A 20,902-nucleotide genomic window follows, 5' to 3' on the forward strand; every position below is an offset into this window, starting at 1 on the left:
CAATATATCCATAATCTTGGTATTGAAGTTGGCAAAAAGGAAAAGTCAGAAAAAAATTACTGCTGTGTAGGGTACATGTAGCTGATGTCAGTGATAACGTGTTTATTTATCAGAATCGCCGACTACAGATCCTGGAATGATGACTGCAAATTGCATGCTAACACAGACAATGCCAGCAAGGAGCAGGGTCATCTTTGCCATTGTGCTGCATTACAATCTGACTGTCATGTCCTTTAAAATAGCAATGGTAACATAGCCAGCACACTTCTGTCTTCATCAATCATCTTGTCACAAACGTGACATGCTGTTTTTACATTTTAAAATTCCATACACGAAAAAGAAAACAAAAACCTATAAAATAATAATGTCACAAGGAAAACAGGCACATGAAGAATCTTTTCTTTTCATGTAGCTGTCTTGGAATGCCCTTGTGTTGTACTGGAGCATTGCTACTTCAATACATTTTCACAATAGCTGAGTAAAATTGCTATCAGATCAGTGCTATGTACATGTGATTGTAAAAAGGGTACATAAACACTTGCTGAGGGTTATATAGTTGCAATGAAATGACACTTGTGATGAATATGGGCAGTGTGGAATGCAACTGTATCCTTTCAACTTCACTCATTGAACTAACTTCAGATTCCTGTTAAAATGTCACTGATGTTTCCGGTAGAAACACTTCCTATCAAAAAAAAACCAAATTTTGATAGGCATGTCCCCAGTTAGTTGCTTTTCCATAAGGACAGCATTTCCGTCAATGATCCAAAGAATGTCATTTTAGCAATTTCATTCCCTCCTCTTTTTACTTCTACTATCATAGTCATGGTCCCTAGATCTACCGCCCTCTGCAGGTCTCTTGCTGGCTTTCTTAGCTTCTGTCAAGAACTTGTCAAGACCAAAAGGATCTTCTTCCTCATCCTTCTCAAACTGTACTGGTCCGTCTCTCCTTCTGCTGCGGTCTGTGCCTTCAAACTCTTTATCCGGTACAAATCTGTGGGAGGTGGAAGAGTCAGATGTTAGAATTAATCGTGAACACTGGTATCTTGATGGATATCTGAACCATGACATCGAGCAACGGTTTTGCCTCCTGTTCAGTATCAGTGGTTCATGTGGGTACTTGTCCTTCCATTTGTGGTTAACATTGTTTATTGTCCACTCGGTGTGAACAAATTTTATTTTTTGAACAAACTTTGTGCAAAGGTACTACTTACTTGTAAAATACATGGATTATTGAAAAGTACATTCTCTGTAGTCGCCACACACATTTTGCATAGGCTTAATCACTCTTGCCATTATGTTGGTTTCATTACAATACTGTAACACATATGCACATATACAAAGATCAACATTCAAGCAAACTTTCAACTGTAAAAACATGTCTCTGAATATCTTTAGGTCAAAGCCTCTTTCCGCGGAAAGATGAGAGTTAATTTTTTATGCAGCAGCACAACATAAAACTGACCTCTGCTCTTCATGAGTGCTTCCAGATCATCTCCATACACATCTTTGTCAATATTTTTGCTGGGTCTGTAGAGTGACTGGTTCACATTGTGTTCCTTCCTCCATGGCTCACTGTAAACATTGTAGGATTCATCTTCTCCAGCCGCAAACCCACTGTCAATACCCTGTGTTTTGAAAAGAAATCACAACTCATTATGAGTCCTTCAGCAAACTCCGTTAAACTTAAATATCTTGAAACAGAGACTTGATGCAAGCATGCAATTTGATCTTCTGATATATGCAACTGCATATTTCAGTGAAGTGCCTATGCCTCTCTTTGACTTTTTACTAGTACTTGCACATATGTACATATTACCACATTTTTAAGAACATTTCTGATAAAGCACTTTTTCTAGGTGGCTGTGCAGTTTTGATACATGCAAACAGCAATCAAATAGATCACCTTTTTTTTCAGTCCTTCAACACAGAAGTCACACAATAATGTATCCAAGTCTCATGGCAAAGGGAAGATGATTTGGTGGATTATATGAAAACACAAACCAAGGAGTGAGGTACACATAACAATTGTGGTTTAGATCTACCTTGTGCTGATTGAACAAACGCTGATCATACTGAGCATCTTCTGATCTGCTAGCACCAGCATTTGGCAACCCAAGTGCTATCTTTTCACTGACATCTCTTTCACGCTCCCTCTGTAATTTGGACCTAAAAGATGCGAGAAAGAAAGGAAAAAAGAATCTTAAAGATTGATACATCTTATGAGTATATAACATTTGGTATTTCCTCAAAACATTTGTCATTGGTAGACTGGGCATGTAATGTGCACAGGGAGGTGGCACTCTGGCCAAGTATCGGAAACCAACAGATACCACAGATGTCAGCTGCTCACCTCTTGTCAGGTGCAGCTCTGGCTATGTTTCTGTCTCTCTGTCTATCTCGGTGTCTGTCTCCTCTGATCCTGTCCCTCTCAGCAGCTTCATCATCATGGTCTACAAGAAAAAAAACAGCTCTGCATGAGGTGTGCTTGCAACATTGAAACACTTTTGGTGACATAAATTACATGTCAGAACTTTTTGTAACAGATGACATAAGTTTGTGGAATAATTACACATATATGTACTGCACATCATCTGGATCAAATTTTACTGAATGTGAATGACAGCAACACAGAGATAAAGATGACACATTGCTGACCTGCACCTTTCCTGATACCAGCTCTTTCTTCTCTAGCCTTCATGGCCAGGTTTCTCAGGTTATCCTCCTGCTTCTCTTTCTGTTTCTGTGCTAATTTCTTCTCTTGCTGTGCTCGGATCTCAACAGCCTCACGAGCCTGGGTGTGTCGTAAAACATAAAAATCTACAATCAAACAGTTTGTACCATGTTGAACTTGAGAGACACACACTACAACTAGCTGTGACAGAATATTGTTGTTGTGAATAGAACATGAAATAAGAATTGTTTTGAATTATTCAAAATCAACAGAATCAGAAATTGGTTCCTTTCATGTCCATGGCATTCTGTACACTGAAATATCAGCATTATATGATATTGAAAATTACAATTGTCATGCAGAATTAAAATGCAAAGGAATTCATTAAACTTTAACTACTTTACTTAAAAGACTAGAAGGTCTCATTTCTGTAGAACACAATGCAAGTAAGCACACTTACTTTTCTGTCAGCAATGTACAATGCTTCTGCCAGCTTGGCAAAATTTTCATTGATTTGTTGGCTCTGGACCCCTCTACCATCAGCAGCCAGACGTTTATCCAGTGGAATGGTGTAACCCTGGCAAGAAATGAGACGCTCACACAATTAAAGGGCCAGGCACGATATAAAATGGAGAAAGTTGGTTTTGATGCTTATTGTTCAAGATGACTCCAACCAAGCAACATGAATGTGTAATTTGCTATGAGATCCAGTCCCATGATCATATTAGTGAGAATTTGTGAAAATCAAAACCTTACAATACCTACTTTTAGCGTAGATGATAAAGACTTTTTGTCTGAAGAGTTTAGAGCTGAGTGCAATTTCTGTCACACAAAAAAGCTCACTCAAGATTGAATGCTTTCTAGGACTGCACTCAATTCCGGATAGTTGATACTGAGCATTTGGTATGTAGTGTCCCATTTCTTTCATATACACAAAGGGCACTACATGGTTGGAATATATTTGTGTAGACCATGATAAGGCAAAATTAATGTAACACTTAAACTGACCCGTGTTTGATTACGTGGGCTAGATACTAATCCAAAAACCTGTAATCAGTTATGATCTGCTCACTTTGATTTCATTTGCAAATTTAACAAACGATTTTAGAAATCTGTAAAACACTCGAAAGCCCTGCAAAGGGTCAAAATATTTTAAATGACTGTCACTGAATGTCCTTGAGTGGAATATGTTCCTGTGTCTGCCCTGCTATGTAATACCTTCCAAGTCCTAAATCCTGTCTTACCTTTGCGTTTTTCCAATTTGAAATACATGGTGGTATTTTCCATTCCTGTTGTTCTTTGACTGTGACCTGGTAAATAGAGATAAGAACCCAATTATTACTGGGCATATCAACACTGTTCGCATCCACATCATATTGAAACACTTTAAAGACAATAAAAGAAAGAAACCTCACCCTCACCATACCATGGACTTGACTTTGTGTACATAAACTGACATTCACATATGAATATCCTATGCAAACAGTGATATCAACACATCTCTCATTGGACTGTAAGAGATTTATAGTAAATGGAAATTCTGATGCACACACTGTTACATCTCTGACTTAGGACCCAGGGTACTGAGATTCCTCTGAATGAAGCATTTCACAAGTAACAATTCTTGATTACTTCAAGTCTTTTTCTCTTACCTTTCTGTTTGGTGAGTGCATGACTGGCGCCGGTGGTGATGGAGGTCCTCTTGGAATCTTTTTATTGACTCTGCAAAACAAACCATCCATCTTTCTTCAAACAAGCTAATTTAACATTTGCCCCAAACAATACATCAAAGAGCTGCTAAGTGGTTGACTCAACTGCAATGCTGAGTAATTAATTAATTACCTCATGTTGCACTGCCTCGCATTAATTTTTTTCTGGTTGCACTTCCAAAATATGACTATCATTAGTTTCTGTCCACACCCCACCTATATGTCTTTTAAACATAAGTCCATGGTTCTGTAAAGTGCAATAATTGTGGATTTTTTTGGTTTGTTGAGCACTCACACCAAACTCCTGATCTGCTAACCTTCAAATGTAGCGCTGAAAAATTTCAGAGAGCACAGGAGAACAAGTTTTAACTAACTTGCATGACTGAAGTAGAGACACCAAATGCATAAGTTTTGAACTTACTTGAATTTAGGTGGTTCCATAGGATCTTTCTGTACCTCTACCATTCTGATAACTCTCTGTTTAGCTCCAGAGTTAAAGGCAACCCCTTGTTGTGATGGTGTGTACCTGGAAACGCATACAGAGAGTAAGAAACACACAGATCTTGAGGAGACACGAACAATTGAAGTTTGCCATGATTGAACAATATACTTTCAGGAAACAGCACCCCCTGATGCTGTGATAGAGAGGAAAAGTCCATGATTACAACAAGTACTGTAACAGCAAATATTTTTGTTTATTACTTACCTTGACAGATTGGAAAATGTGAAAACCAACAACTAGACACAAACAAGCTTACTTTCACTGACTTATCTCAGCAAATTGCATACATAAACACGTTTTGATACTTGACCCTACTGTTAACGGTTGAATGACGGTTAATACACAGACATCTGGGCTGTGAGTATTAACCCTTTTCCTGCCAAGTCCATATTTCACCATCAGGTCAAGATGGTTAAAATTAATGAAACACAACATATTCCATATGGTGTATTTTAACATAATATTGAACATTTGAAGGCTGTTGAAAGCATAAATACTGTAAAATTGATTTTTATGGACTAAAAATGCTATAACAGACCAAGCCAAGTGGGTGAAAATCCATCATGTTTTGGTTCAATACCGCTTGTTACTGACTTGGCTGATGGGGAAGTGATACTGTCTGGCAGGAAAAGGGTTAAAAGTAATCAGCATTATTCTGAAAAGATGTTACATGCCAGTGAGTTACCTGATGTATTGTGCTGGTGCTTGTTTCTCTGCATGTCTAACTGGTAAAGCTGCTGAAACTTTACTCTGTACAACTTTTTCAAGAGCCTGTCTTGTTTTCTCTGTGGTCTGTAGAAAAAAAAATGATATCAAACATGTATTCATCTAAATGCTTCAATAGGGTTTGCATACTTCTGTGGGACTTGATAAAACTGGTGAAAATATTACTCTGGTCAACATATACACATCTGAAGCTGCAACATTAATGAGTTCAAGAAAATACAAAACCTTTCAACAATCTCTGGTTCGTCTTTAAAGTCTTAATTAAACTGAATGATCATGGGCTACTCAAAATAAGGAGTTAGGATAATGGAACAAAATAGAAATAAATATGTATGCTATGAATTTTGAGCAACTGAGAAATTTTCAATTCTAACTTGTTCTCTGTCAATATTTCACTAAAATGTATTTTTTCTTACCTCCCTGACCATATCGTCATCTGGTCTTTCTAACTCTGCATCATTTTCACTCGTCATGTGTTTGGGAATCAAATCAGTAAATTTTGAATACACAACCTGTGAAAATGACAGAGAAAAATTGTTTAACAGAGAGGGGAACATTCGTATGTAATCATGTATAGGACTGCAACAACAAATTATTGAATGATGGTGTACAAAAGAGTCGAGAAAACAATGTGACATAGAGAATATAACAACTTTTGTGACAATCTACCATAAAATGAGTTATGAACTACAGAGGAACATTTCAGACCTTTCAAAGCTGAATTCAGAGAACATTCAGCATTGATTTTACAGTGTCCAAGATTTTACTTAGAAATTGCCTGAAGCTTGGAAAGTATCATCTCAAAAAATAGCTTTACTGGAATCATTTACTGTATGGGCTACTTCTGATTTCACTGAAAAAGAAAAATAATTTCCAGAGAATTCCACATTGTCATGTATTTTTCATATATACACTCATTACAGAAATGCTGCGTCACTAACCTTATCTTTGCCATGCCCAGCCCTTGCTATTGCGTCATATTTTAGTTTGCCTTCAGCATCAACTGTCTTGGCTATGATATTTTTTGATCCTGGTGCTGACTTTTTCGACCAATATCCTGAGGATATTGTGCTACATGGCATTCTGGGTAGGCACCTCCATCTCCAAAGTCCTGTTATCATAAAGGGCAAGCAATGCATTACATATAATAACATATTTGTAATACACTTTTAAAAATTTTACTTCCATACATTTCACGTGAAATTCACTGTTTGCCATTAACAAATGTGCGATGTGAAATATCTCAAACAATATGGCTAAATAATAATTCTGAGGACTTACCTGTGGTCTGCGGGGAATCCAATTTTTCCGATGTCCATACCTTGGTGCTGTGGACTGAGATACACTGACCATGCGGAGCTGAAAGCCAGAAATAAAACATCTATTAAGACCAATAGTGGTTGCCATATACAAAATAGTGCATTGGAAATACATCTCCAGTGTCAAAGAAATATACCACTGAGTAAAATCATTGTGACCACCTGTGAACTATTTTTGAAATTTGTACGCGTATTGGGACCAATACAAGAGAAGTTGGCCAGTTTTGAGTTTGGCCGGCCAAAGTAGAAGGCCAGTCAAGTAGTCCGCCAGTTGTGAGCTCAGCAGTTAGATTATATTGTACATATAAGTAATCGTAACTACACGATGACAACAGCAGCACAGGGTGGTATAGCAATTAGCTTTGAAACTGCGATATTTTCATTACCTATCCATTGGACACGGGTGATCTGTAGAAACAGGCAGCAAATGTGTTCAGTTTTGAACACCGCATGCTGTTTTTCTGAATGTTACCTTAAAACTTGTAAACGAAAGTGTGAAACCAAAATTTCAAACTGGTATGTGTGACAGTGTAAACATTAGCTGATTAAGAATTTTGTATTTCACAAGAATGTGAATGTAATTGTATGCTTCCCCTATACTTGTAAAAATGGTCGACTACTCATGGCTGACCTCCCCTACTGGATGAGATCGCCAATATGGGCACTTGCTGAGCTCACAACTGGCAGACATCTCTGGATACCATTGATACCATTCAACATGTTTCCTTAAATGGTTTCATCTGTTTAACTGTGCTGGCAGCACTCAAAATACCCACCGTCATTGACAAGCACTCATTACAAAAGCGCTGATCAATAGTATACCATAGATTTGTCACTAAACATGCTGCCGCAGAAAGAAATTCTGACAAATTCTGTCTGTGTACACTTACATTTATACTGCAACTCGTGGTCGGCTCCTTTGAATTTTTTTTTCAATCAAAATACTGGCAGTAAAAAAGTACCAATTTCCGTATCCCCACAAGTACTTTATGAAGGCCTTATTCTAACATATTAAAGATGGAACTCTGATGTCATTAAGACAAAGACTTTAATTGTTGACTTACTTCCTGAGAGGCTCTGTCAATTTCATCTCTTTCAAAGTCATCATGAGATAACTGTGTTGGTGCTGGAAGAAGACTGTGGGGGATGAAAAAAGACAAATAAATCGATAACGTACTTCTGAATAGCTGTCAAAAAACTAATTCTTGCTTATCATGGGAAACCCTTTAAACTCGGAGATTCAGCTATTTTCTGATGTCACTTGTCACAATAATGGACGGTGCAAGGTGGGCTTCCTCTCACACAGGAGGTGCACTTGTCTTCACTCATCACTGTATAGAAATCTGAACAGTTTATGGGATATATCAAGGTATACATAACCCAAGTAAATTGGTGATTAGAGGCACAGCCATCTGCGGGCAGATCGTCCATGTAGCCGACACGAACACGAAGTGTGTGTTACCGGCTACCAAAAACCATTAGAAATAGTAAAGAATGAGCTACAAAATCACCGTCAGTTTTAAGTTGCAGGTAGAATAAGTCTGTGCCTTTGTAAAAAATACTATAAAAATAGTAGAAAGTGAAAAACCAGCTGAAAGTTAGTTGAGGAGACCTTAACCGCATATCATTTGCATCTCATTGTCGGCTACATGGACTGTGTGCCCATCTGCGACACACAGCCCGAGAAAAGTCCCTTCTCTCCAAACGCCACTTCTCCGTTTGTGTGTAGAGCCGTGTACATACACACAGCACCTGAAGGCTGCATATGCAATATGCAGTCAGGGCGCAATCGACAACAACACTGATCGACACACTTCCAGTTGAACGTGCTTGTCCCGTTATTTTGAAAAATGAGGGGGCTCTAACAGCAGTGTATAACATATATGACTTCTTAAGACTCAAGAGAATATGCGATTGTCACCATTTCATATGCTGCGAGCACTTATTTTTATCTTTCCCGTCTTACCTCGTAAGCGTCGCCATTTTGCCAATCAACCTCGCTCGAGTTTATGTACATCCGGGTATTTGCTGGCCGCTTTCCAGATTGCAAAGACTCGGGAGACAATAAGTTTCATACATCGTAGACTACATTTGAACTAATGATTGATTCCTCATCACTTTTGTTATATAATTGAGAAAATATTCATAAAATAAGCAGAAAGATACATATTTAATCGAATAAATATATTATTATATTTATCTCGTAAATTTGCTTATTCGAGGCTAAAGGTCACAACTACAAGTTCAAAGGTTACTCACATTTCATAACACTCGCCGGTCTCGCCGGGTTCCAGCTTTCAGAAAAAGTCAAAGGAGACAAATCGGGCCATACAGGTAAAAATGCAAAGAGCATTGTTCTCGATTACTGAATTTTATACACATGTATACTATAAGCCTTATCTACAAACCACAGATTCTCAAACATTGCCTAGATTATGGATAAGCTATCCGTGGATTTGGAACATAGTAGCTGTAGTATAGTAGCTCGAGGATTTGCCTGGGTATTTGAGTCTGGTTTTGCCGTCCGCCCAAAATACTGTACCCAGGCAAATTCTTGAGCTACTGTATCACTTTGATCCATGATCGCTGACTTTCCTTGGAACATGGAGGTAGGAGTCCTACTACCTCCATGCTTGGAAGAAGCACATCAAATGCAACTTTTGAAGGGGTTTAAAATCTTAGGGCTAGTTTTTATAGAGTAAGCATACTTAAAAGTGTTGTATATTCTACTCTACATAAGGGAAAAAATTGGGTGATGGCCTTATAGGAACTCTTTCCATCTTTCCTCCCCAAATATGATTACATTGGTATGCTTCAATCTATGTATGGTTTAATGTATTGTATGGTACAATGTCTTTTAACCATAGACCCTAGAGAAAAAAATATTTTCTTAGTTTCCTAGTTTCTTTAAGTTTTCTCTAGGGTCTATGTTTTAATGTAGTATTATCTACAGGACAGTCATTTAGTACCTGTACCACAGTCAAGTTATGATGCAACTTCTACAACTGACTCGTAAATACTCTGTTTATACAAGTATATCAAGGGATTCTTAATGAAGAAAAAAATTTAAAAAATGACCTGTCTAGCCAATCCCTGTCAATAGCACAATGTATGAGTTACCAATCAATGGAGGCACTGATGTCCAGTAGCTATTAGTGGTACTGCATTACAGATTCTGCATTGTACAAAATGGCTTCATGAACTTTAACATATTGCAAAAACAGTGACATTATTACCCTCAGTCAATGGCACTTTTACTTTCAGTTAGTGTGGAACATCACATCTACAATTTTTTTCCTCCTTTGGTCAGAAAAAAATGGTTATAGTGAGAATGAGGTGACAAACATTCAACATGAGTCGCAGGTTGTTGAAGTATGTCATCGCTGGTGGAACCATGGCATCTGGATTTGAATATTTGCGAAGACATGACTTTGATGTGTCTTCCATTGGTGTGGTCCGCTTTGGCCGTGCATTTGCTGCAGTAAGTCTTTCTGTATTACAATTTAACCCTTTCCCTGCCAGACAGTCTCTCTTCCCTATCATCTGCCAACTTAGTGAATAGCAGTATTGAACCAAAGCCATACATATTTCAACCCATTTTGCTTGGTCTGTTCCAACATCTTTAGTTTATAAAAATCATATTTACAGTATCTATGATTTCCGGGGCCTTCAAATATTCAATTTTTTGTTATAATGCACCAAATGGGACATATTGTGCTCCACTAGTTTTAACAAACTTGACCTGATGGTGAAATATGAACTTGGCAGGAAAAGGGTTAAAGATAAATAACTATTTTAAAATCTGACGATTATGATGCATTGTTACAGTATGGAAAAAAAATGGCGGAAGGATATGGTGTTTATGACAATGGGGTACAATATATTTCCCTCATAGACTAGAGATAATAAGTAACATGTTAGCTACTACAATGCATGGACCATGGTGTACGTCTCCAATTGCAGTAGAACAAAGACATATTTATCCCGTATGAGTAGTGTATTTAATTTTATCTTGTATCTGAAAATATCATTATTCTGCCCTGAAACAGGAATAGAAACACTTTATTCCCATCACCCTTTATTTTCGAAAATTATTCATCCTACAGTTTTTAATAGAAGAAAGAACTCCATAACAATAAGAAAGGCATTTCTTTTTTGTATTGCAGGCTGTCTATATATTTGCAGATTATAAAATAACATTAAAAGGAGTTGATCGGAAGTCAGAAGTATACCGACAGCTGATGAGTAAGGTAACTGTACAGATGTACCATGCAGGAAAAATACTGCATAATAAGGCATCACCCAGGAGAACTCAGGAAGTGGAAGTCAAAAGTGGAAAAAAAACACAGCAAAAATTGTGAAAATACATTCAAAGGCCTAATGATTTGCAGAGAAATACTCATATTAAATTGCAAACTCACACTATATAGGTATTGAATTCTTGGAAAAGATATTTCATCACTGCCGGACGTTTGACAAAAAACATGTCAAAACCTGGAATATGAAAAAAACAATTGCATGTTCTCAGTCTGACCACCCCTTCCAAAGATGTGATGGTTCATCCCTAAGTAATAATATTATCATGGAAGTAGTAAAACATGAAATTTGTAATGCCAAAGATCCATCTCTGCATTAATGATACTGGTAAAATTCTATTACTAGTAAACATTGTCAGAACATTTTGTATTGGACTTGGTGTGTACTTAATTGCCTATATTGTATTGTGTGTTCGCTCAGTATAGTAAAGAGTATCTTAATATTTAGTCTAACATACTGCTGGTCTATATCCAAACCAACAGATTCATTTACGGTCAGCTATACGGCTCAGGGAGATGTGCTGTGCTAATGGTGGCGTTTTCATCAAAGTTGGCCAGCATGTGGGTGCCTTGGAGTACTTACTACCAGCAGAGTATGTCCAGACTATGAAAGTCCTTCATAATGATGCCCCACAATCTCCACTGAAAGATATGCATAGAGTGATAGAAGAAGATCTTGGTAAAGAGGTAATGTATCTCAAGTCTCTGAAATAAACAGTACGCTGATATACTCACTGTCCTTGTCATTTGAGTCTTATGTTATTGATCTGCTTTTCAAAGGAGTCTGCTGTCCTTGTTTGTACTGTCACCATGGGAGACAGCACTGTTTGGTTTCAGCACAAGCAGGTGTCAAGAGACAACATCAATGGTTCTATTCGGGAATAAAAAGGACACACGGTGTTCTGCAGACTCAGTATGCCCAAGAGATCATGTGATGCCAAACTGATGTGTACAAAGGTGTCTAGAAATACATGTATTTATGTGTGTGTTAGTGTAGATGGTTTTATTTGTACCATGGTTCATTTGAATTTCGGGTTTACATGTAAACCTATTAAGACAGAACCTATTTGGTAGTAGTACTACAACACTTAATTAAACATAAAGGGATAAAATGTGGGCATGTAAAAGTACAAGGGTTACAATTTGGTTATGGTACTGTATACAGATTTGTATGCATAAAGCCAACCAATTTTTACAAGCATGTAAGAGTTTCTCACAGTCAGCCAGAGTCTAAGACACAGCGCTTCTTTCTCCTAGGTTCAAGAACTGTTCACTTCCTTCTCTGAGAAGCCAATCGGTGCAGCTTCTTTAGCTCAGGTCTACAAGGCAACATTGCATGATGGTACTGTAGTGGCTGTCAAAGTACAGCATCTTAATGTGAAGAAACACTCCTTTGTTGATCTGAAAACTATGGAGGTAAGGTTTACGTGTCACCTTAACCCCTTGACTACCTATGGCGCCGGATATATCCGGCGCCATATTGAATTACCATATACCTTGAGTGCCGAAATATCCGGCACAGTTAAATAGGCGTATTTGCTTCGTTTTTGTTGCTAAAAATCCCGTAATTTCGGCGTTGGCACGCAGCGTGACTAAGATTGATGTATTCCGATCTGGCCTGAATGTGATTGCGCCCCCGTACGTCCGAGTATGGCCAAAATCCGGAAGCAAATGTCGTGACCCATGACCTCAACCCTGAAAGGTCAGGCTGATCACAGAAGCGTCGCGCTGATTGTTTACAGTTTTCAGAAGTACAGACGATCGCGAAGATGTTTATGGTTTGTTTTTTTTAATGAAATGAAATGTTTATTTATTGAAAACAAATGATTTATATGTAAATATGTTCTATTAACAGCAATATTCGTGAATGAAACTAGAGGAAATACAATTTTTTACTATAAGCCAGTGAAATTTTATAGCAGCCATATTATCAATATGACTGGTCACATGACTGGTCATGTGTTTGGTCATGTGATATGTTGTTCCCTAAAATGTATTTTTAAATATTGTGAATTATTTTTTGATAAATCATAACCATTTTAGATGCATGTTTCTGCAAGGAAGACATAAAGCAGGTGTTTACAAATATAAAATGTGTTGATTTTCAATACAGAATCATGTCAGATGCTGATGTTTGTGGTTCATTTACTCTGCCTTTTGTGAGAAAAATCTTAAATAGGTACATCTATAAATAAAGTAAAGGGTAGTTATTATTACATATATGTAAAGATAATGCCATGAAATTGCAACTGTATTCAAATTTGCATCATTTTATGGATTCAAAACACGTCCTGATGCTTCAATATTCATATTCTTTGCCAACTCTAGTCACATGATGTGTCATGTGATCAGTCACGTGACCTGGAAATACAAAACTTACGTATGAAAAAGTGGGAAATTTCATGCTGATTCAGAAAATATATGGTTTATTGGTACTTACTTATTTTTACTCTAAGCAGTGTTCATGCAATGACCACACCCAAGATTTTATTAATATCTACATAAGGGGCCTGGTATATAGGATACATTGACCTTGGTAGTCAAGGGTTAAGCTTGTAGTGGCCTCATGAAAAATTTCAAAGTTTGTGATAATAGTAAATTGTTTTTGAGATAGAAAATATGCCAACCTTGGTGACTTATGTACAGCTTTCATGGTGTAGAACATAAGCGTATGAACAGTTTTCACCCTGTCAAGGCAAATAGTGCTTTAACATAGTATGCACCTTGAAAGTGAAAGATTCAAACTTTTGTCATATGTTCCTCAAGAAAACTTTTAACTTTCATAATCAAGAATAGAAAGCAGATGTCATTGTGCATAGTGTAGAATGAGAAAAACAATTTACCCAAAATTTACCAATATTCAAAATTGTTGCTAACTCCGTATTTACTGTTGGAAAAAATTTAAATGCCCATTTGCATGATAACATTAAGACATTATTAACCTCATTTACACCATACGGCACATGCTTATAAGTATCATAGACAGTTTGAGTTGCCGTAAAATTGTTCGCAGTCAATTCAACCGTAGTCATATCATGCACTGACACCTCAAAGCATACACATTACAATATCCACTGAATTCAGTGAGTGACTTATCGAATGCACTGAATTCTCTTATTCTACAGTTGCTCATACATGCTGCAGCGTGGCTTTTTCCAGAGTTTCAGTTCTTGTGGCTGGCTGAAGAAACCAAGAAGAACTTGCCCTTGGAACTTGATTTTGTCCATGAAGGTCACAATTGTGAGAAGGTTGCAAAGCTTTACAAACATTTCAAATTTCTTAAGGTAAGGGCTATTTTTGAATTTTTGTCATCAACATTGTGGAGAAATTCATACCGCATGCTGAATAGCAAACTGTCATTGAAGAGCTAGACAATATTAAAAAAAAAAGGTACAGGCACAAACTGATGATGTCATACCTGCTATAGACAAAACAGCAGCCCTGTAACTGTAGCCCACCTACTGTAATTTGTTGCCAAAAGGTCAAATTCATCATCTAGTGCCAATGGAGAATATGTTTCTTGTCTGAGAGACTTATGGAAGGCTATTGTGTGTGCCTTCATAAATTTCTTTATAAACTTCTATGGAGTTTTGACAAACAGTTTGTGTCCTATCATAATAGTTTATGGTGTCTCTTTCAATATTTCACAGGTGCCAAAAGTTTATTGGAAATTGACAACTGGGAGAATTCTGACAATGGAGTTTTGTGAAGGCGGCAAAGTTGATGATAAAGAGTACATGAAGAAACACAACATCAATGTTGATAAAGTAAGTACATGATTTTGCATAGTTTGAGAAACAGATTTTGATGTAATATCTATAATTTCTGAAAACTATTATCTGTATTCCTGTTTGTTCTATCAGAGATGAATTACTTGTATATCATATCACAGACAAGGAACGTCAACATGAAACATATTCCAGCTGTGTACCCAATGATACATCACAACTGATATTCCTAAGTTATCTTATACGAAAAAGTTTTCTTAAAATATGTAGTAATTAAGGGTTAATGCAATGAAATAACAAAGTCATCAAAACCCAAAGAGACTGTGTGTGGTGTACAGTGTGCTCTTATCTGCAGTAACTATGAGGGAAAAAGTGGGGGTGTAAAAGATTTGCGTACTTAAGCACATTGTTTGGTGAATGGTATCATCCGAGTTGTCTGAAGTTTACCTAATAAAGCACACCCTTGTGAGCCACAAAAGAAAAGTCACCTCTTTGAGTATATCACAGATGAGCTTGAAAATTTCTATAAATTTTTACTCCCCAGATTTCAAAAAATCTTGGTAAATTGTATAGCGAGATGATTTTTGTGAAGGGCTATGTTCACTGTGATCCACATCCCGGTAACATTTTCATCAACAAGACAGATGAGAATGATGTTGAAATAGTACTGCTTGATCATGGACTGTATCAGGTAAGAAAGTGAGAACTTGTCATGCAGTGTTTAAAAGTCAAGTACAATCGATGTGTTTTCATATTGTCTACCATTATTCTCTGTGGTAATCACTCGCCAGATTGAAATACCTTTTTCTTCAGACATGTCTGTCAATTGTATTGATTGAGTTGATACTTTCTTGTCCATGGCAACGTCTAGTTTTCATGACAGGTCTTTTGTCTGACTGACAATTCTGTTATATATCTGGAGTAATACAGTCATTGTTTTAACTTGAAACTGAGTTTCCTGATAGACAAATTTTGACTGTGACAATCTGATATTACCAGAATACATCATACTCATCCTGAAACATTTCTTTCCCCTTCAGACACTGACAGATGATTTCAGACTGAACTATTCACTGATGTGGCAATCTCTCATCAATGCAGACATAGAGGGCATCAAGAAACACAGCCAAGCCCTGGGTGCTGGGGAACTGTATGGATTGTTTGCCTGCATGTTGACGGCAAGATCCTGGACAGCCGTCACAACAGGGATTGACAAAGTACAGCATTCAGATGCTGAAGTAGGTCTACCATAATATTTGTCGGAGGGAAGAACATTCAAATTTACAATGTTGCTCTCCAGGCATACATACACAGTCATGGCATTGATATTATGGTCAGGAATTTAGAATATTTCATTACATTATCTCATTGTCCTCATCACCTTTCACCAAAAGATCAGCTTTTACTAATTATGTGATTCAAGTTCACATCACAATGAATAGAGATCATAATAGTTCCAACCACACCAGTGTTTCATGAATCAGAAACTAATATTGCTGTTCAAAACTGAATTTCAAAATGCATGCTTGAATTTCTAAAGTGATCTTACGTTCCTCAGGAATGTAGCCATTATTCCTTGCCATAATATTTAATGATTAAACTGTTTTTAGTCCAGTCAAAATTTGAAATGCTGATTTTGTACATAGATAGCTATTCTCAGGGGACCTGATCAGGGACACTGTTTGACTCCAGAAAGTTCAAGTCAGTTGGCCAAATAACTTGCATCTGATTTTGCAAACTTTGTATATTTGGATTTGTAAAACAAATGCAAAGATTTGGATCTTTTCGGCATTTAATAGGGTTTTTTGTCCATTATCCTGCATATAGCACACTCGTCCAAGTATAAACTGCTGCTTGTGAATAAGCCCCTCCACTGATTTCAGAGGATTTTTGAAAATGCTACACATCATTGTGTCAGTCCCTACCCTGGTTTAACTAAAATACAGAAAGGTTAGGAGAGAAGTATAATAAGTCGTTACAGTTGGTAAAATAACTTTTCAGATCAAAGAAACTATTAAAAGATGTTAAAAACAATGGTAAATTGAAGTTCCCATTACAGCATCGTAAGGAAAATGACACATTTTCCAGTACTTTTGTGATTCTTTGACCCTCTGTCCCCACGCCCTTTACTTAAATAGAATAGTCCCACTCTGAATAGTCCACTTTCATATTACTCTGCCTGTTTGACTGATTCCTATCCGCAATTCTTCATTTTCATGATGTCCAGGATGTTGGTTTTCTTCCTCTAAACATGCAATTGCATTTGTTTGAAGCAATTATCCTTTCATCTATGAAGAGTTTTTACTGGTGACTAATACACCTCTTACTGCTGTGTTGTTATTTTCACAAGATGCAGACTGTTTGATATTGGAAAGTTGAGTTGCTTTTACATGCAGCCAATGGATGCTACAATGGTTCACACTTTACACTATGCTGTTGATCGGCAGCATACATGATGCCTTTATTCCAAGTTAACTTTTTATTTCATGATACCGGTATGATTCAAGCAGAAATTTCACCAGTTTGTCACTTTTGTATCCAGGCACTGTTTAATCAGTTTGATTTGAAACAGCAATAGAAAATACTGTGTCAGTTAAGGTCCTGAAATCACCACTGAGTTTGCTGTCCTCGGGCTACGGTTGTCTATCAGTATCAGTGTGATCGTGTCATCCCAGCTCATGACACGTGAGAATGTAAATCTTGTAAAGTTTTTTCCTTTACAATTTCTTTGGATTTAAATCTATTATTAAAAGTGATTGAAAGTTGGGGTGTTGTTCCATAATCATGCGTAGATTTATATAAATTAAGCATTTATGGCAGATACATGTAACATGGGTTACTCGAGTATAAGCCCGTCCCGTAGTGTAACCGCAGTTTTGTATTGCTATATAAGGGACTTATACTCCAATAAGTACAGTAAAACATGTATGTGGGTTTTTTGTATACACCCTCATGTATTGACACCAAGTTCTGTTTTTTTACCAGGCTGATGAAATCAAACAAAGTGCAGCCACATATCTGCCAGAAATATCCGATCTACTGAACCGAGTACCAAGACAAATGCTGCTTGTGCTCAAAACAAATGATCTCCTGCGAGGGATTGAATGGACGCTACAGACCCACGCTGATGCTAGCTCTTTCATCAATATGTCCAGGTGCTGTGTACGAGCAGTGACTGACCATGAACTGAGGCAGTGCCATAGCTGGCTCCCTCGAACCAGAGTACATCTTAAAGGAATGGTTATGCAACGAAAGATTGACATATATGAGATTTACATGTGGTTTTGGACATCTTTTATTGGACGGTGGGTGCGGAAAGTCTTCTCAGGAAGTATTGCTGTCAGAGCATTGCCGTCGTAAAATATGAAAAATTTGGAGAAAACTTCAGCACAAAGCCCTCACCCTTAATTCAGAGTAATATAATATTGTCACATCTGTTCAAATAATGGCATCAACTTCAACCTTCACCAGGAAGGTTTAGCCCTTACCCATTTCTGTCAATGATGATTGTGGACCATTCACAGGGCATTGTGGGTGACCATGTTAATGTTTCTTACCTGTACCTTCATTAGTGGAATGCTTGTGTATGTTTCCTGCCCACCTGTTAACTTTAGACAACAGTAACTAAGAGAGACCTGTTGACAATGCATTGCGATAGTTACCTCATAAGAGAAAGGCAAAAAATAATGTCAAGAGAACCACAGATTGTAATGGATTACAAGACACTGTGTCCTTGGATGGTAATACCTTGCCTGAACTTTGAATATCTATATTGGTGTTTGAGATGACTTGTAACTTTTTAAACTTCTTGCCTGACACTTTTGCCGACACTGGTTTTGTTTGACCACAACACTGTGGCATCTACCTGAAAATTAGAAACTTTATGTGTGCTAACGTTTACATGTAACTTTTCAATAATCAAAACTTGGCTCAGAACCTACTGCTGTCTACGGTTTGACAAAACCTGTACTAAGAGCCCTAGGGAGGGGAAATGGAGATTTCAATCATGTCTAGTTTTGGTGATTGCTTGGTCATGACAGTTTGGAACACAGTCAATCTAAAAAACCATCCAAATCCAGTTACACTACATGAGACATTTGCCCCTACCTCACACAGTCATCAGGTACTATAAAGCCTGTGTACCTGTGATGAATTTTTATTTATCCAGAGATGGTGCTATAGAGTGAATTCTAAAGTCAATAAAAAATCTCAGGAATCCTTTCTTTGCCCAAGTATTTTACTAACTTAAGCATGGCAGGTCTTCCTGTGTACAAATAACAATTTTAAAATTGTTATCTGTTACTGAAGATATACCATTGACTCATTCATTTCATATGGTGTGCAATAAAATCTAGTCAGTGAAGTGCTTTAATGTACTCTGTTAAACGTTTTTCCCATCGTGTCAAACAAAGTGGAAAGAGGATGAATAGAATCTCTGTGTGTGTGTGTGTGTGTGTGTGTGTGTGTGTGTGTGTGTGCAAAATGAATTGACAAGTTGATATCAGGCATGTGTAAAATGGTCAGTTCATGTGTTCAGGTTGAGTTGTTGTGATGCCATGTGTGTGCATATAAACAGATCATGAGAAACAATGTCAGCCTTACTTTTCAGGAAACCTATTGTGGATAAACCTATGCTAATCAGAGTTTATGACACAAACTTTGAAATGAAATTATAGCAGTCAACCACATTTGATCTTTTCCTTTGACAAAACCACAAAAGACATCTGAATGGTAGTACCTTACCCTTGAACCAACTGCAAGGTCAGAAATTCCATGCTACAATTTTAGAAACTGTAGCACAAGTGGAACCATTTAATACTCAAATCACCTAGTACCTCATATTATCATTTATTTGTGCAAAATGCATTATTCAGTATGCAAATTTGCAATGATAGTGGACTTGTTGGGAAGGTGGCAGGGCATCTTTAAATTATGAATGAATGGTTATATGCTTTGCGCGCTAACAATTTTAAACATCTGCATTGGTCAATTAGGCCAGGTGACCTGATCATAAAACCAGATATATTGGATGTTTCAAGCCCATTTATACGCATCCTATTAAAACAGACATTTATTAATATTTGCAAAATATGGCCATGGAAGTAATGACCTCTGTGACATGACACGACATAATGCATAAACTTGGACTCGTTTACATACACGCGAGGTATGCAGTCATCTGAAGTAATTTGAGCTAATTTAAATCACGAATTTACCATTCCACCACACCAATCAGCAGCAGGCGATGCATAGGCGCATAGCATCGCGACTATAGCGAAGCAAATCAAACGGCTTTCACCATTACACTTATGTACTCCATAAGAATCTTGATCATGGAGCCAAATATTTTGTTCAATTTAACTTTTGGAGAGAAGTCGACCTGACAATATCTATGTTTTCGTTGACTATTTACGTGTACAAATAGAGAGACAACCAAGCAGGTGAACAACATTAAGAATAACTCGCGTCCATTGTATGGTGGTGTGTAGGGTAGTTTTGTATATGCAATTAAATTTGACTAAATGCTAGTCCATGTTCCTTGACAGGCCCGTCTCTCGCACACAAAATTTTCGTTAAAAGTAGGGATTTTCTTAGATTTGCTGGTATCATAGAAACCAGAAAGAAACTCCATTCGGCAATGTTTGACCACCTCATCGTTGAAATTGGTGTGAATAAATGCGTTACGTTAAGTTTTTCACGTGGTGCTTTGCACATAGGGTAAGATCTCTAGATCCGGGCTCTAGACGTAGATCCTTGCGAGAGTGTACTTTTAAGAATATATGCTGATTGATGGTAAATTAAAATACCACATATCCCCACCGAAAACATCATGCATTATTGTTGTTACTACTAACACTAGTATAAAACTGATTCTATTTCCAAAGGTTTCCTCACCCACTTTCTCTGCGTTGTCCTTTTGTCGTACAT

General features: G+C 37.3%; 2 protein-coding genes across 3 annotated transcripts; one reads left to right on the plus strand and one right to left on the minus strand.

The window, feature by feature from the left end:
• Window positions 1–611: 611 nt before the first annotated feature.
• Window positions 612–9,003, minus strand: LOC139150156 (SNW domain-containing protein 1-like). The gene is given in 16 exon segments (XM_070722339.1): window positions 612–994; window positions 1,462–1,628; window positions 2,046–2,169; window positions 2,354–2,453; window positions 2,659–2,794; window positions 3,135–3,251; window positions 3,919–3,984; window positions 4,327–4,396; window positions 4,805–4,909; window positions 5,571–5,677; window positions 6,028–6,123; window positions 6,553–6,657; window positions 6,660–6,722; window positions 6,893–6,970; window positions 7,995–8,067; window positions 8,897–9,003. Coding segments are annotated over 16 exon segments (1,629 nt in total). The 5' UTR covers window positions 8,914–9,003; the 3' UTR covers window positions 612–789.
• Window positions 9,004–9,170: 167 nt separating this feature from the next.
• Window positions 9,171–19,195, plus strand: LOC139150157 (aarF domain-containing protein kinase 1-like). Of its 2 annotated transcripts, XM_070722340.1 has the most exons (10): window positions 9,171–9,264; window positions 10,241–10,411; window positions 11,097–11,180; window positions 11,730–11,933; window positions 12,504–12,662; window positions 14,372–14,530; window positions 14,897–15,013; window positions 15,519–15,665; window positions 16,015–16,212; window positions 17,960–19,195. In XM_070722340.1, exons 2-10 carry the CDS (start codon window positions 10,283–10,285, stop codon window positions 18,332–18,334), a joined length of 1,572 nt encoding a protein of 523 aa, XP_070578441.1. In that variant the 5' UTR covers window positions 9,171–9,264; window positions 10,241–10,282; the 3' UTR covers window positions 18,335–19,195. The 2 variants fall into 2 exon arrangements, with proteins under 2 accessions (XP_070578441.1, XP_070578442.1); XM_070722341.1 differs by lacking the exon at window positions 9,171–9,264 and having other exon boundaries at window positions 10,225–10,411.
• The last annotated feature ends 1,707 nt before the right edge of the window (window positions 19,196–20,902 follow it).

Source organism: Ptychodera flava, chromosome 14 (genome assembly GCF_041260155.1).
Source record: "Ptychodera flava strain L36383 chromosome 14, AS_Pfla_20210202, whole genome shotgun sequence".
NCBI lineage: Eukaryota > Metazoa > Hemichordata > Enteropneusta > Ptychoderidae > Ptychodera > Ptychodera flava.

What these genes read in the sequence shown, in the direction of transcription:
- LOC139150157 (XM_070722340.1), top strand. Translation starts at nt 10,283, where the DNA reads ATGAGTCGCAGGTTGTTGAAGTATGTCATCGCTGGTGGAACCATGGCA. An exon ending in ACAACATCAATGTTGATAAA is followed by an intron (nt 15,014 to 15,518) that starts GTAAGTACATGA and finishes TTTACTCCCCAG; the next exon opens with ATTTCAAAAAATCTTGGTAA. An exon ending in TTGATCATGGACTGTATCAG is followed by an intron (nt 15,666 to 16,014) that starts GTAAGAAAGTGA and finishes TTTCCCCTTCAG; the next exon opens with ACACTGACAGATGATTTCAG.